This window comes from Brassica rapa, chromosome A01, assembly GCF_000309985.2.
Source record: "Brassica rapa cultivar Chiifu-401-42 chromosome A01, CAAS_Brap_v3.01, whole genome shotgun sequence".
In the NCBI taxonomy this organism is placed as follows: Eukaryota; Viridiplantae; Streptophyta; class Magnoliopsida; order Brassicales; family Brassicaceae; genus Brassica; species Brassica rapa.
Genome location: NC_024795.2, coordinates 9475783 through 9489693, shown reverse-complemented (window position 1 = coordinate 9489693; position 13911 = coordinate 9475783). Strand labels below are relative to the sequence as shown.

The following is a 13911-nucleotide window of genomic DNA, read 5'->3' as shown; positions in this document are numbered from 1 at the left end:
TTTGTGTGTGTGCGCTGTGAGAGATAAGCTCTTATGTGTTCGAAGTGAGTGACAAGTCACTAACAAAAACAGTCATCCGCATCTGCATGCTATGTGTGAAGTGTAGCTCATGTCCTGGCGTGACATCTTATGAACAATATTCTTAAAACAGAATGTACAAACTTAACTTCAAAAAATTTAAAAAAACCTTCAGTATGTGGGGTAAGAGTCTATATATACTTTGGAGGTGGTGCGGGGGCGGTTGAAAATATATATTGGGAGCTTAATCAGAATTCAGAAATAGTAAAGAAGATCTATGTCATGGTGGAAACTAAATGTGTCTCGTATAATATCTAACTAAGTAGTAACCCGCGTTTTGCGCGGGATTAGATATCTAATAATATGTTGATTGTATATATTATGATTATGTACAACATATAAGGTGTAGCTCAATCTCTATAATATTATTTGAGAAGTCACTTTCCTATGTGTCGCTTCCACATTAATTATCAGGATGGTTGATTATACTGATACCCTTAATGAATTTAAAATATTAAATACTATTATTTATTTATTTTATTTAGCTTGCTTTTAAAAAATTTCCAAAAACATATACACATAATAAAAAGGAATTTTTAATAAAGTTAAAAAACGAATTGAAAAACGAAATATATATATATATATATATATGATTTCATAAAAAAAAGTTCACAAAATAGTAATATTACATTTAAAAAATATTTTTAATTAACATAAAATATACTTTTGAAATAAGAAAATACTTTATTTATATCTATATTTTCTTAGATGAAAAATATAAATTTGTATATAATGTGATTTCATTAAAAATATTTACACAGATAATCTTGATATTAGAAACATAAATAATATTTCTTTTAAAACATAATTTTAAACAATACAAAAAAAAGTTCAAAGTAATAGAATTTTTTTTATATATCCATCTATTTTCTTAGATGACTAGGGGACTAGGTAATAATCCGCGCGAGCCTTGCGAGGAATATGATTATTAGTTTCGTTATTTTTAATAAAAAGACATTAAATCAGTTTAATCTGGATATTAGTTCGGTATTAAGTTTTTTTTCGTTTTTAATCTTCTAAAATATAACTATTATTTTAAATTAATATTCATTTTAGTATATTCGGTTAAAATATTTGAATTTTGGTTTTTTTTCCGGTAAAAACCAAAATTAATATTATTTATTTATTTTCATGTTATAAATTTTAGATAGTCGTCATGTCGAACCAATAGTTTCTAAACAGATAATAGTTTAAGAAAAAGAAAAGAAAATTATTAAGACAAATCATTTCACTACAATTTGGTCGGTAGTGAAAGAAGCATTAAGAAATAATATTTCAACTTTTAAAAAAATTAGATACTTCATTTGTGGTGAATACTTAGTTACAAGGTATTCACATCAAGGTGCACATATATGTGTATGTAAAAAGTATATAAAAATAGTTGACAAATATATAAATATATTGTTAATTAATATTAAATGATATTTTTTTTTCATAATAATTATGGGTGGGCGTTCGGATACCCATTCGGGCTCAGTTTGGATCTATTCGCGTTTCGGGTTTTCGGTTTAAAGATTTCAGCCCCATTCGGGTATTTCTAAATTTCGGTTCGGATCCTTGCGGGTTCGGTTCGGATTCGGATAACCCATTTAAATTATTTTTAAAATTTTAATATTCATTTTATGCTTAAAATTTCTCAAAATCTATAAAACAAAATAATATATTACATAGAATTTGTATAATATATGTCAAAATATCTAAAATTTACATATAAATTGGTTTGATTTGAATATTTTGATACAAAATCAATTGATATTTTAAGTATTTTGGTGCTTTGAATATATTTTAGCTATTTTAGACATTTACTTTTGACTATTTATGTATATTTTCAAGTTTTTTAGACAACTTAAAAATATCTTATATATTTTAGATGTGTTTAATATATATATTAAATCTAAAAATAAGTAATATATTTAGGTATATAAATCTATTTCGGTTATGTTTGGGTACCCGAGATATTTCGGTTCGGGTCGGGTTCGGTTTCGATTCTTTAGATACCAAAATATTGAACCTGTTCGGATATTTAATCAATTTTGGTTCGGGTTCGGTACTACTTTTTCAGATCGGGTTCGGTTCAGTTCTTCGGATCCGGGTTTTTTGCCCAGCCCTAATAATAATACATGAAAGATAAAATTAAAATTAATTTAAAATAAAAAAGGCTTTGACATTATTCATTTTTTATATATAAAGAAAATAAATTTGTATCCGTAAACAGGGGTGGATACAGATCAAATATCTGGGTATTTGGAAGCATTCGTGTCGATTCGATCTTTAGCCACCTAGATATTTAGTGACTCGGATAACCGAAATGTTTTAGAATTTTTAAAAATATAATAAATTTAATTCATAAAAAATATTGTAAAACTGATATAAAGTATAATATATATAACGTATATATATAATTTTTTACATATATGTATATATAGATATGCATATAACATATCGAACTAGATATATGTTCCTAAAAATATTGGTATTTGTGATTTGCTTCTTTTTTGGATATTGTATTTTAGTATTTGATTTGTTTCGTAGTGTTACAGATATCCAGATTTTTTGGTTCAAATCAAAACATATAACGAATCAAATCAAAATTTATGAATATTTTGCTCAATTTTATCCGTAAACAATAAAAATAATATATATATAGTTTAGCTTTTGATTCGTTATCTATTTTTATTCAAACAAAAAAATCCAGAGTTTTATTGAAACTATGTATGTGAGTTTTATATTAAAAAAATCGCAAAATACATAGTGTGAATACATTTATGAATATAATATGAACGCGTTAACATACTTATTATCAAATCATTGTAAGACTGTCACGTGTCTAGTGTGGATACATTTATTGCAATGCTTTTTTTTTAATATATAAGGGATAAATGCACTAGTGCCTCTTGTGTAACTGTAACCAGGGACGAATGTGATGCAGCTCAATCTCTGATCGCACACAATCAACACGAGACTGCCAAGGTTCACGACTCTCTTCCATATAGGAATTTCCTTTTATATTAAAGTCGGTTTTAACTTTCCTTTTTAGGTGTTTTCGTTTTCCTTTTAGAAAGAGGAGTTAACTAATCCTCCTATAGGTTTATGTTTTTCGTTTCTAGTATTTAAAGGGTCCTAATCAAGCTTGTAAGGTCACGATTGGTTAATATTGAATACATCTTTAGAGTTTTTAAAAAGCTTTAACAAGCGCTGCGAAGAGTATTCGCGTCCTATTATCCTTGTGTCCGAGTTACCTTCAAGAACATGTTACCAATCTAGTGATCAAACCCTTGATCCCTAGGTTTCCTAGCTTCCGCTCTCCATCAGAATATATAGGTGCACTTGTAGTCTTGTACCCACTATTTTTTCTAAAAAGAAATATTTTCTAAAAAAATGTTAAAATCTAACAAAAATGGGCAAAACTAACCTAGCAACCAGTATTTTGTTGGTTTGCCTCCTCTGCTTTCACCATTTTATTTGTTCTTCTCTTTACATTTACTTCAATCAATGTTAAATTTATTTGATTTAAAAGAATTTATAAAATGGATGCAACACTAACTAGGCCTAGTAAAATAATCATGTTGAATTTTCGAAGGGCATGCTGATGTTGTTCTCTATGCTTTCCTCCATTACGTTTACGCCAAATAGTGTACACCACTAGAGTCGGGCATGTAGACAGTATTATAAAAAAAATTGAATGGAACACCCACTTTACAAGAGCCCTACTACAAAAATTGTATATATGTATTTATATTTTTGATATAATAACATAGATATATTAACTGTAAAATATTGATAAAAAATTTAGTTGATAAAAATATATTAAATGATCTATACTATTATTTGCGAAGTAATTTTTAGCAACGAAACTCTCACGTTGAAAGTTAGAGTTGTTAATATCTATATTACTCTTAATGAATTTTATGTATATATATTAATTATATAATCAAAAACGAATTTTGATTAATAATGTCTTATATATTAAAAGAGAAGTCACAACCTTGATTCATGTGTGATTTTTTTAAAAATGGACTATCACTAGAAAGAAGTTATGTTTCATTTATTTCTTAGTAACATTTTGCTATAATTAATTAATCACATAATAATAATCGACTATTATAACAACTTTTTCCTATAAAGCCGGCTCCGTTTATGAAAACATTTTAACCGATAAATCACCTAATATATGTCGATTTGGAGCTGTGCTTTACGCTCTTGTATGCCCTAAACCTCCACCCACTGCGACTCCTTAGCAAGTTAAACTCTTTAAAGAAATAACCTGTCCTTCAGTACTGCGTAAGAGATCTTCTATCAAAAGAAAAATTGTTAGCGAAGCTCAGAAAACGTTTTGTATCTCTCATGCTAATCAGTATGTTGAAGCTGGAACTTACTTGCGTGTGCACGTTTAACCAAAACGTTCCCCAAGGTACACTGTTAGAAAACTGTTTGAAAATTGGAAAGCTTTGGTGATAATATTCACTGCACACATGATGGATTGTATCAGGTATTATGAAATTGACTGGAAGTCGCGGATTATTGCTGTGACTGACTCTTCTTATGTCGTTTTGGATAAACTTGCCGGGACTACGGTACTTTTATTCATCCATTGCACTATCTCTTCTCAATGTTCTTGACCACTGTAGTTTCACTAGAGATCTTTAAAGAACTTTCTCTTGTGAATATTGTTAGTCTCAGTTTTATACATTTTGGGATTGTACCAGAATGTATTTTTGTGTTCTATTTCTTGGTAATGAGGATCGAAAAACAATTCATTCGATCTTAAAACTTTAGATACTAAAAAGCCAGGGTTCTCAGTGATTCAGTGTGCTGACCCACATGACCACAATAATTCAGTTTCTCAGGTTGGGGAAACCACAGATAATATCGAAGAGAGCTGTGCGACATTTTCCTTATGTGCATTAGATTCCGCAGAACCACTGAAACAACACATCAGATTGATAACTGCACAAAAGGCTGTACTTTCCCTTTTAAAACTTTTCTGCTTCATACTTTTGCAGATTTTTTTACTAAAATTTGTAGATTTAACTTCTTGAAATGACCAGGTCGCATTGCTTTTTTACTTTCTCTGTAGTATAATCTTTGCTAGGACAAAAGAGTATTGATCGGTCTTCCTCACAGAAATACGAGTGAGTTTGCTTTGCTTCTATTTCGTTTGACTGGAAAATCAAGAAGACATGGTGAAATATTTCATTATTTTCTATATGTTTTTACTTCTTTTCAAGAATAAGGAGGTGAGGAAACTTCGTCGTGCTGTTGAGTCTTGATACGGCCGTTGTAGTTCGAACTCTAACGGTCTAACCTATGATAAGTGGAATAAATCCTTGATTTGTTTATAGTTATGAGTTTGGTTTTGCTGTGTACTTGGTCATTTCATAGCTCAGACCCAACATATATACCCTCTCATCCGACCACCAAATAATATCCCATCCAACCCAACACCTACAATACAATATTAAGCTTCTTGAATTAAGTCCTACTTATTGAGTAACTAGCCTCTCTATTTTGACTTGGGGTGCATTGAACAACTCTGATTAGTTATTTCTTCAAAATGATTCTCAATATTTGTCTATTGTGTAATATTTTAACTCGGTGTTTCTTATATTTTTAAATTAAAATAAATTTAAAAATAAAATTTATTAATATTGTAGATTTTATTATTTTACCAAGTTTTAATAGAAATTTTATTTAATTAAGCATTATTATTAAAATTAAAAATAATTTTGCTTATTTTAAAATATATTTAAGAATATATATAGTTCTATATTAAAAATAATAATCTTCGCTAAAATTTTATCTATTTATTTTGGTTAAATATATTAAATCAACCTTTTTTTTTGAATTAAATCAACCTTTATAAAACTAATAAAATGATATACAATTGTATAATTATCAAAAATAAAACTAAACAATATTTATAAAGAAAACTTAGATATTATAAAAGAAACTAATGATATTACGATTAAATTTTGCTTAAAATAATATAGAACGTTTTAAAAAAATTAGTAATAAAAATTGTATAATTATAAAAATAGAATAAATCATCTTTAGAAATTTAGAAAATCATATCTGAATATATTTATTTTAACAATGATGTATGAATTATTACCATATTTTGATATACGAGTTATTATTATATTCTAAAAATTTCAATATTTTAATACATTAGTAATACGTTAAATATTTTAATATTATAATATATATCACGAATGTTGCAAAAAAAATGTTTACGTAATGGAAATAAATACCCGCGCTGTTGCGCGGGTCAAGATCTAGTTAACTTGTTAAAACAATAAGATAATTCTTATATATTATGTTGTTATCTTAAAACATATGTTTCAATTATAAATTTTAAAAATAAAATATAAAACAAAGTTAGAGTGGTTAATATCTATATTACCCTTAATGAATTTTATGTATATATATTAATTATATAATCAGAAACGAATTTTGATTAATAATATTAACTTTTTAAAACAATAAGATAATTCTTATATATTGTGTTGTTATCTTAAAACATATTTTTCAGTTATAAATTTTTAAAAAATATATAAAACAATTAATAAATTTTAATTAAACATATATATTTAATTAACTTTGTTATATATATTTATGTTTTATTTAATTTTTTGAAAACATAAATAATAAGTTATTATGCTGATTTTGAATTAAAAAAAATAAACTAATAAATAGTTGTAAAACGATTAAGCCTGCATATGCGGGCAAGACACTTAGTTTTGTTATTATTATTGTAGTTTAGATATAAATAAATAATATACTACAAAATTATGTTTTTGTAAACAAAATTTTATTTATAAATTTTACAAAAAAATTAAATAATTAATAAATATTTTTTCGAATAAAGTCGCGGAAATCGTTTTTTTAAAAGAAATCTTAAGACCCACCACTCCGTGAAAGGATGCAACTAACAAAGAGGGAGGGTCAGCTGACCCCACAAAATAATTATTAAACATTAAAGATAAATTTAATTATACAACTAAAATATTTATACATTTTTATCTTTAAAACTTAAGATATGTTAGTTTTAATCTCATTTTTTTATAGTTAAAAAAAATTATAACGCTGATATAAGAAAAAAAAAATTCTGATCTGGTATAAAATATTTCGGGCTCCGGCGGACTGCATGAAACATGTATTGCAATGTAAAGAGAATGGTAATGTCCCAACCATCATCCACCAAGAAGAGTTGAACAATATATAGTATCCCAGCGGTTAGAGTATTTAGCATTTATTAAAAGTTATAGATGATCAATGGTACAGAAATTTACTACCTTTGCTATCAAAGTACTGTTTATAAGTAAAGGCAACATCAGTAATTAATATTTGCAGGAATTTACAGATGCATGGTGATCAAAAAGAGTTTCGAAGTATCTGATCATACCAGATTAATTTGAGTCATTGGTTGATCCCAGTGGATAATCTTTTATTATTGGCCTCGAAGGCTTTAATTAACATTTAGTCTATTCTGTTCATTGGACTACTTGTGAATAGATTAATTGTTCTGTTCTTTTTGGCGCATCCTTAATTATCACTTTTTATGAAGTAGCAAGAGTAACAAAAATTAAAAAACACCTCTTTTATTACGGTCTACGAGTAGTTCTTATTACATTAGCCGCGATTTTAAAGTACATTATTTATGGAACACATACCATGGCTGCGTAGTGTTAACATACATCAACAACCACACCCATCATCGTGGTATATACACTCAGAGGGTTTCGTTTTGAATCTAGTAGGAGGGGCCAGGCATGGTCTTCTGGAAGGGACAAACGCTAACTTGCGGGATGTTGCAAACTTTAGGTAAGTGAGTAGCGGTCTGGTAGATTCGGCTAATTACATGCTGCATCTGCTGTCCCTGCATTTGTCCCTGTTGTCGAACCTGCTGTTTAACGGCTTTGGATGCTCCTTTCAAGGTTGGGCAAACGCAAAGTGGCTCTTCCTGGTGGAGCTCGTTGCAGCACTGCTGGAGTAGTGGCGGCCTCTGTTGTGGGCCCTGGGGGTTCTCCATGTCATCTTCAAAATCAAACTCACCATCGAGGGTCCAGCTAGGACCACTACCGGACTGCATTGCCTGCTTGTGGAGCCATTGTTGGCAAGCTTTCAGGTGTTGTGCTTGCTGAAACTCCTTCCTACATTTTGGAATCCTAAATGGGCCCGCTGGGTTTGTGGCATCTTCATCGACTTCCACAACCGTCCTGTAGACGGAGGCATTGGTGAGAAGGAAGAAAAAGGCGAGAGTTGCCGAGACGAGGAAGAGCTTGTTCGCCATTTGTGTATGTTTTTAACTTTGTTTGTTATGATGAGTTTTGGTTTGAGTAAAGAGTGAAGCTGTTAAGTTATAATTTATAGGTGAGAATGGAGATTTGCATGGCGATCACGTGTAATAGTGCATGCATTTGTGTGCGCGCGCTGTGAGAGAGAAGCTCTTATGTGTTTGAAGGGAGTGACAAGTGACGAACAAAAACAGTCATCCGCATCTGCATGCTATGTGTGAAGTGTAACTCATGTCCTGGCGTGACATCTTATGAACGATATTTTTAAAATAGAATGTAAAAAACTTAACTTCATAATATTTTAAAAAACCTTCAGTAAGTGAGATATGAGTCTATATATACTTTGGAGGTGGTGCGGGGGCGGTTGAAAATATATATTGGGAGCTTAATTAGAATTCAGAAATAGTAATGAAGATCTATGTCATGGTGGAAACTAAATGTGTCTCGTATAATATGTAACTAGATTGAGACCAGTGAATTTATGTTGAAAACACAACAAACAGTTTTATATTCATATAAAACTAACATGATACAAAAATATATAACATGTATAGAACAATGTAAAAATAGGAAGAAGACTGGTAAATCAAATGTGATGATGTCACATTGTGTTCCTTCATACATAAATCGACTGTGGTTAGTTTAGTTCGTGTAACCGTAGATATGCATATTTGCGGGTAGATACAGAATGTTCTCTTTAATAATTATGGATCTCTCAAACTTTTATTATTGTCTTTGTCTCAAAATTAGTTCTGCTACTGTAATAAGTGATTTTTTTACCTAAATATTTTTTAAAATGGGATCAGCTCATCAGTAAACAAATTACTTAATTCACAACAAGTTTTAAAAATATTGTTTAAGGACAAAAAATATTTATTCGATCGAGAATATAAATTTTATTTTTTCATACGATATTTCTTAAATAATTTTCCTATAAATTTACCATGCGCGAGACGCACACGAGGCGCAGGTCTTATCCTAGTGTTTATTAAACCATAATTATATGTCTTCAATATGCGGAGGTTGAAATCATGGTCACAAAAGATGGATTTATAAAGTTATGTAAGACAGAGTACAATAACAATGATTTTAAGTTTAATCTTCCACACCAATTTGAATGGCTTCAATTCATTGATCAAATTAAACAAAGCAATTACATATTGTCATATTAAGTTACATCAAGAGGGAGATTTCTTATAGATTGTAGTAGTGATTGTTAGGAAAAACTTATACCTTGTCTATATATAGTAAGGGAGAACCAATGGGATAATTAATTAGAATATCATGCATACTTAATGTTTGGCAATTTATGGTTTTTTCATAATCTTCTTACACAATCATAGATGCAAAAATAAATAAATAACTAGGTATCTTCTTGCACCATGTGCAGTAAAAAAATTTAAAATATTTTTTAACAGATAAATATAAATTATATTTTAAAATAAATTTTTATTAATATTGTAAATTTTCTTTTTTTTATCAATATTTTAATATAAATTTGATTTAATTAAACATAAAAATTATATTTAAGAATATGCATGTATATATTTGAAATTATAATCTTAGATAGATTTTCTATCTATTTATTTTAATTAAATAAATTTGTAAAAGTTGCATAATTACCAAAAATTAAAATTAGACAATATTTGTAAAATTTGTAGATACATAAGAAAATAATGATTTTACGATTAAATTTTTATAATTTTTTTAAAAAATTGTATACATTTTTGAAAATTTTAGTAATAAAATTGTATAATTTAAAAATATATAATTAAATTATATTTCAAAATTTATAATGCCATATTTGAATACATTTATTTTAATGACGATTTATGAGTTATTCTTATATTCTAAAATAATTTCCAAAAAATATAAATTGACATTAAATGTAATATATGAAGTATTACCATATTTTAAAAAGTTTATCAAAAATATAAATTAACATTAAATGTAATTGTCTATGTCATATTAAGCTATAAAACATGTCATCAATTTCAGTAGTCATATCATATTTGTTTTGTGAAATTGATGGTAGAAAAGACATGTTGCAAAATCACTCAAATATAGTCTACGGGATTCTGGTATAGTCGTATAAGCTAATGCGTTACTCTCTAATTTCCATAAATAAAATATATAAATTATACAATTTTGTGAATTGTCGGGTACATCAATCTCAAATTAAATAAGATGCCATATATTCCTTGCTCAAATGTTTAAAGATAATAATGTTATCAACATCACATCTTTGAGTTTCCATAACATTTGGAATTCTTAAATTTACTTATTTAATTTAGTAATATGCTTATATACCTAAGAGATACAAATACATAAAAAGTAATGGCTCTAAATGAAGTAATTCAATCTTTCGTGACTATAGTGAAATATACTTGTATTATCTATTTGTATTAAATATACTAATGAACTGATTTTTTGGCAGTGAACAGATACAGTATCTAGCATTTTCTAAATCAATACTCCGATCATAAATCCAAATGATTTTGAAGAAACAACACCATATAATTTTACTATATATTAGATTTGGCAAATCCATAGGAGACCACTTCCTTTTAATTGGAAGACAACACCATATAAAGTATGATTAATTATATGATAACACATATTTTGTAACTTATGATGACATATATAGAATATATAATAGTGATTACGGGTGGACGTTCGGGTTCATTTTTGTTTGGAATTTCGTATTTGGTTCAGATCTTTGAGGATTCGGTTCGGATTTGGTTCAGATCTTTGAGGATTCGGTTCGGATTTGGATAATCAATTTAAATTATTATAAAAAAACTTAAAATTTATTATATTCTTTAATTTTAAAAAAATCTATAAACAATCGAATATATTATATATAAATTTGAATAACATATGTCAGAGTACCTAACTTAAAATATAAATTGGTTTGGTTTAAATATTTAGATAGGAAATTAATAATTATTTAAGTATTTTTGGAGTTTTGAGTATATTTTAACTATTTTAGACATTTACGTTTGATTATTTGTATATATTTCAAGTATTTAAACGAATTTAAAAGTATCATATATATTCTGAATGTTTTTATATATATTAAATTTAAAAATAATTAATATATAAGTATGTAAATCTATTTTGGATACCCAAAATACTTCGGTTCGGATCAGATTAGATTTATGTTCTCAAGATACCAAAATTTTGAATAATTCGGATATTTAATCGATTTCGGTTCGGATTTGGTACTACTTATCCGGATTGGAATCGATTCGGTCTTCGAAATCGAGTTTTTTGTCCAACCCTAAATAGTGATATAAAAGACAAATAACATCATATTTTTTAAAAAATACACGTGCACGGACGCGCGGGTCAAAATCTATTTCTTCTTATAAATATAGTTACAAAATTTAAGAACTTTCTTAAGAAATTCAGTTTCTTTTCTAACAGAGTTTTGTGATTTATTTGCAAATACATTTTATTTTATTTCAAATGGTAATCTTTTGGAGAAATGTCAAATATCTCCCATTGTACTCCTTTTAGTTGTGTAATCATCTATACTATTAAAGCAGAATCCCTATTAAGATTCTACCCTTAGTTTTCATTAGATATTACGAGATTTGCCATTGCATTTATTTATAAGTATATGTAATATATTAACAAATCAGTTTAATGAAAACAAATGCGTGAAATTAACAAATATAGATTCAGAAAATCTAGGTCATTAATTGTAGGACTTTTAGGTATGTAGTATATATATGATATATTTAATCTCTTTATTTAAAAGATTATCAGACGACCAATTAAATTTATTTAATCTCTAAATCCTCTTATAAACATTTCCATAATCCAGTCAATTTTTTTTACAATAAACATGTACGTGTTTGTTGATTATCTAAAATGTGTAATCAAATTTGGGTAAAATGGTTGGACAAAGAATATTAAATTTTATTGGTTCAAAAAATATTAAAATCTAGAGTTAATACAAATGAACGTTTAAGTCTAATTAAAATCTAGAAAGTTTTGTTATTTCAATTTATTTCAGTTAAATTAGTATTTTTCATATATTTAGGTTTTTAGATAGTATAGATTGTGATTCGTATAATTTCAGATTACTCAAAATATTTTGACTCAAGTCGGGTATGGTGCTATCTATTCCAATATTAATGCTTTGGACCATTTAAGTATTTTCCCAATGTGGTTTGGGTTTGGTATAACTTTACGGGTTTGATTCGGTTCTTCGAATACAAATATTTTGATCGATCCAACCAAAACTTAACAAAATATTTATAAATATTTTTATTTTTTATTTTTTATTTTTTATTTTATTTTAAACAGAAACAATCCCGCGCTTTGAAAGCGCGGGTCAAAATCTAGTTTGCATCTTAAAGAACGTTCCATCTTAAACTACATAGAAAGAACAAAAGGCAGCTTCAAGCGTAGGAGTCAAATGGATTCGTCTGCTATAGCTCTAGCGAAAGACAGAAATAGTTCATGCAATGCTCGTCTAATAGTTTTTTTTTTTTTGGTCTAAAGCTCGTCTAATAGTTGAAAAATTAGTTGCGAATTCTTTTACAAAAAAAAAAAAATTAGTTGCGAATTAATTTGTAGTCTTAAAATGAAGAAACGCCGTTTATCCATGATACGTTTCTTATGGAGGAAAAATATAAGCAACTTAAAACCTATACGTGATTACTGATTGGTGGAGGAGAGCCAGAGATCAGTATGAACGGTGTTTTGCATTCCGATAAACAGCCGATGTACGAGTTTAAGTTGATCAAGAGAGCATGCACATCGAATAAAACATTAAAACCTCTTTTATTTTGGAGTAGTGCTAATTACATTAGCCTCAAACATCCTAGATAAGACCTTACATAGTACGCGATGAGTTGTGGTGTTGACATATATCGACAACCACATTCATACACTCGAGGGTTTCGTTTTTGAATCTAGTAGGAGGGTCCAGGCATGGTCTTCTGGAAGGGACAAACGCTAACTTGCGGGATGTTGCAAACTTTAGGTAAGTGAGTAGCGGTCTGGTAGATTCGGCTAATTACATGCTGCATCTGCTGTCCCTGCATTTGTCCCTGTTGTCGAACCTGCTGTTTAACGGCTTTGGATGCTCCTTTCAAGGTTGGGCAAACGCAAAGTGGCTCTTCCTGGTGGAGCTCGTTGCAGCACTGCTGGAGTAGTGGCGGCCTCTGTTGTGGGCCCTGGGGGTTCTCCATGTCATCTTCAAAATCAAACTCACCGTCGAGGGTCCAGCTTGGGCCACTACCGGACTGCATTGCCTGCTTGTGGAGCCATTGTTGGCAAGCTTTCAGGTGTTGTGCTTGCTGAAACTCCTTCCTACATTTTGGAATCCTAAATGGGCCCGCTGGGTTTGTAGCATCATCTTCATCGACTTCCACGACCGTCCTGTAGATGGAGGCATTGGTGAGCAGGAAGAAGAAGGCGAGAGTTGCTGAGACGAGGAAGAGCTTGTTCGCCATTTGTGTATGTTATTAACCTTGTTTGTTATGATGAGATTTAGTTTGAGTAAAGAGTGAACTAAGCG

The 13911-nt window shown here is 28.9% G+C and overlaps 2 protein-coding genes across 2 annotated transcripts; both read right to left on the bottom strand.

Moving 5' to 3' along the window:
• Window positions 1-7661: 7661 nt before the first annotated feature.
• Window positions 7662-8432, bottom strand: LOC103866910 (napin-like). Its single transcript, XM_009144911.3, has one exon. It carries the CDS (start codon window positions 8369-8371, stop codon window positions 7832-7834), a length of 540 nt encoding a protein of 179 aa, XP_009143159.1. The 5' UTR covers window positions 8372-8432; the 3' UTR covers window positions 7662-7831.
• A 4721-nt stretch (window positions 8433-13153) lies between these two features.
• LOC103866920 (napin-like) lies at window positions 13154-13903 on the bottom strand. Its single transcript, XM_009144923.3, has one exon. The coding sequence runs from the start codon at window positions 13844-13846 to the stop codon at window positions 13304-13306; it is 543 nt and encodes a 180-aa protein (XP_009143171.2). The 5' UTR covers window positions 13847-13903; the 3' UTR covers window positions 13154-13303.
• Window positions 13904-13911: the final 8 nt, after the last annotated feature.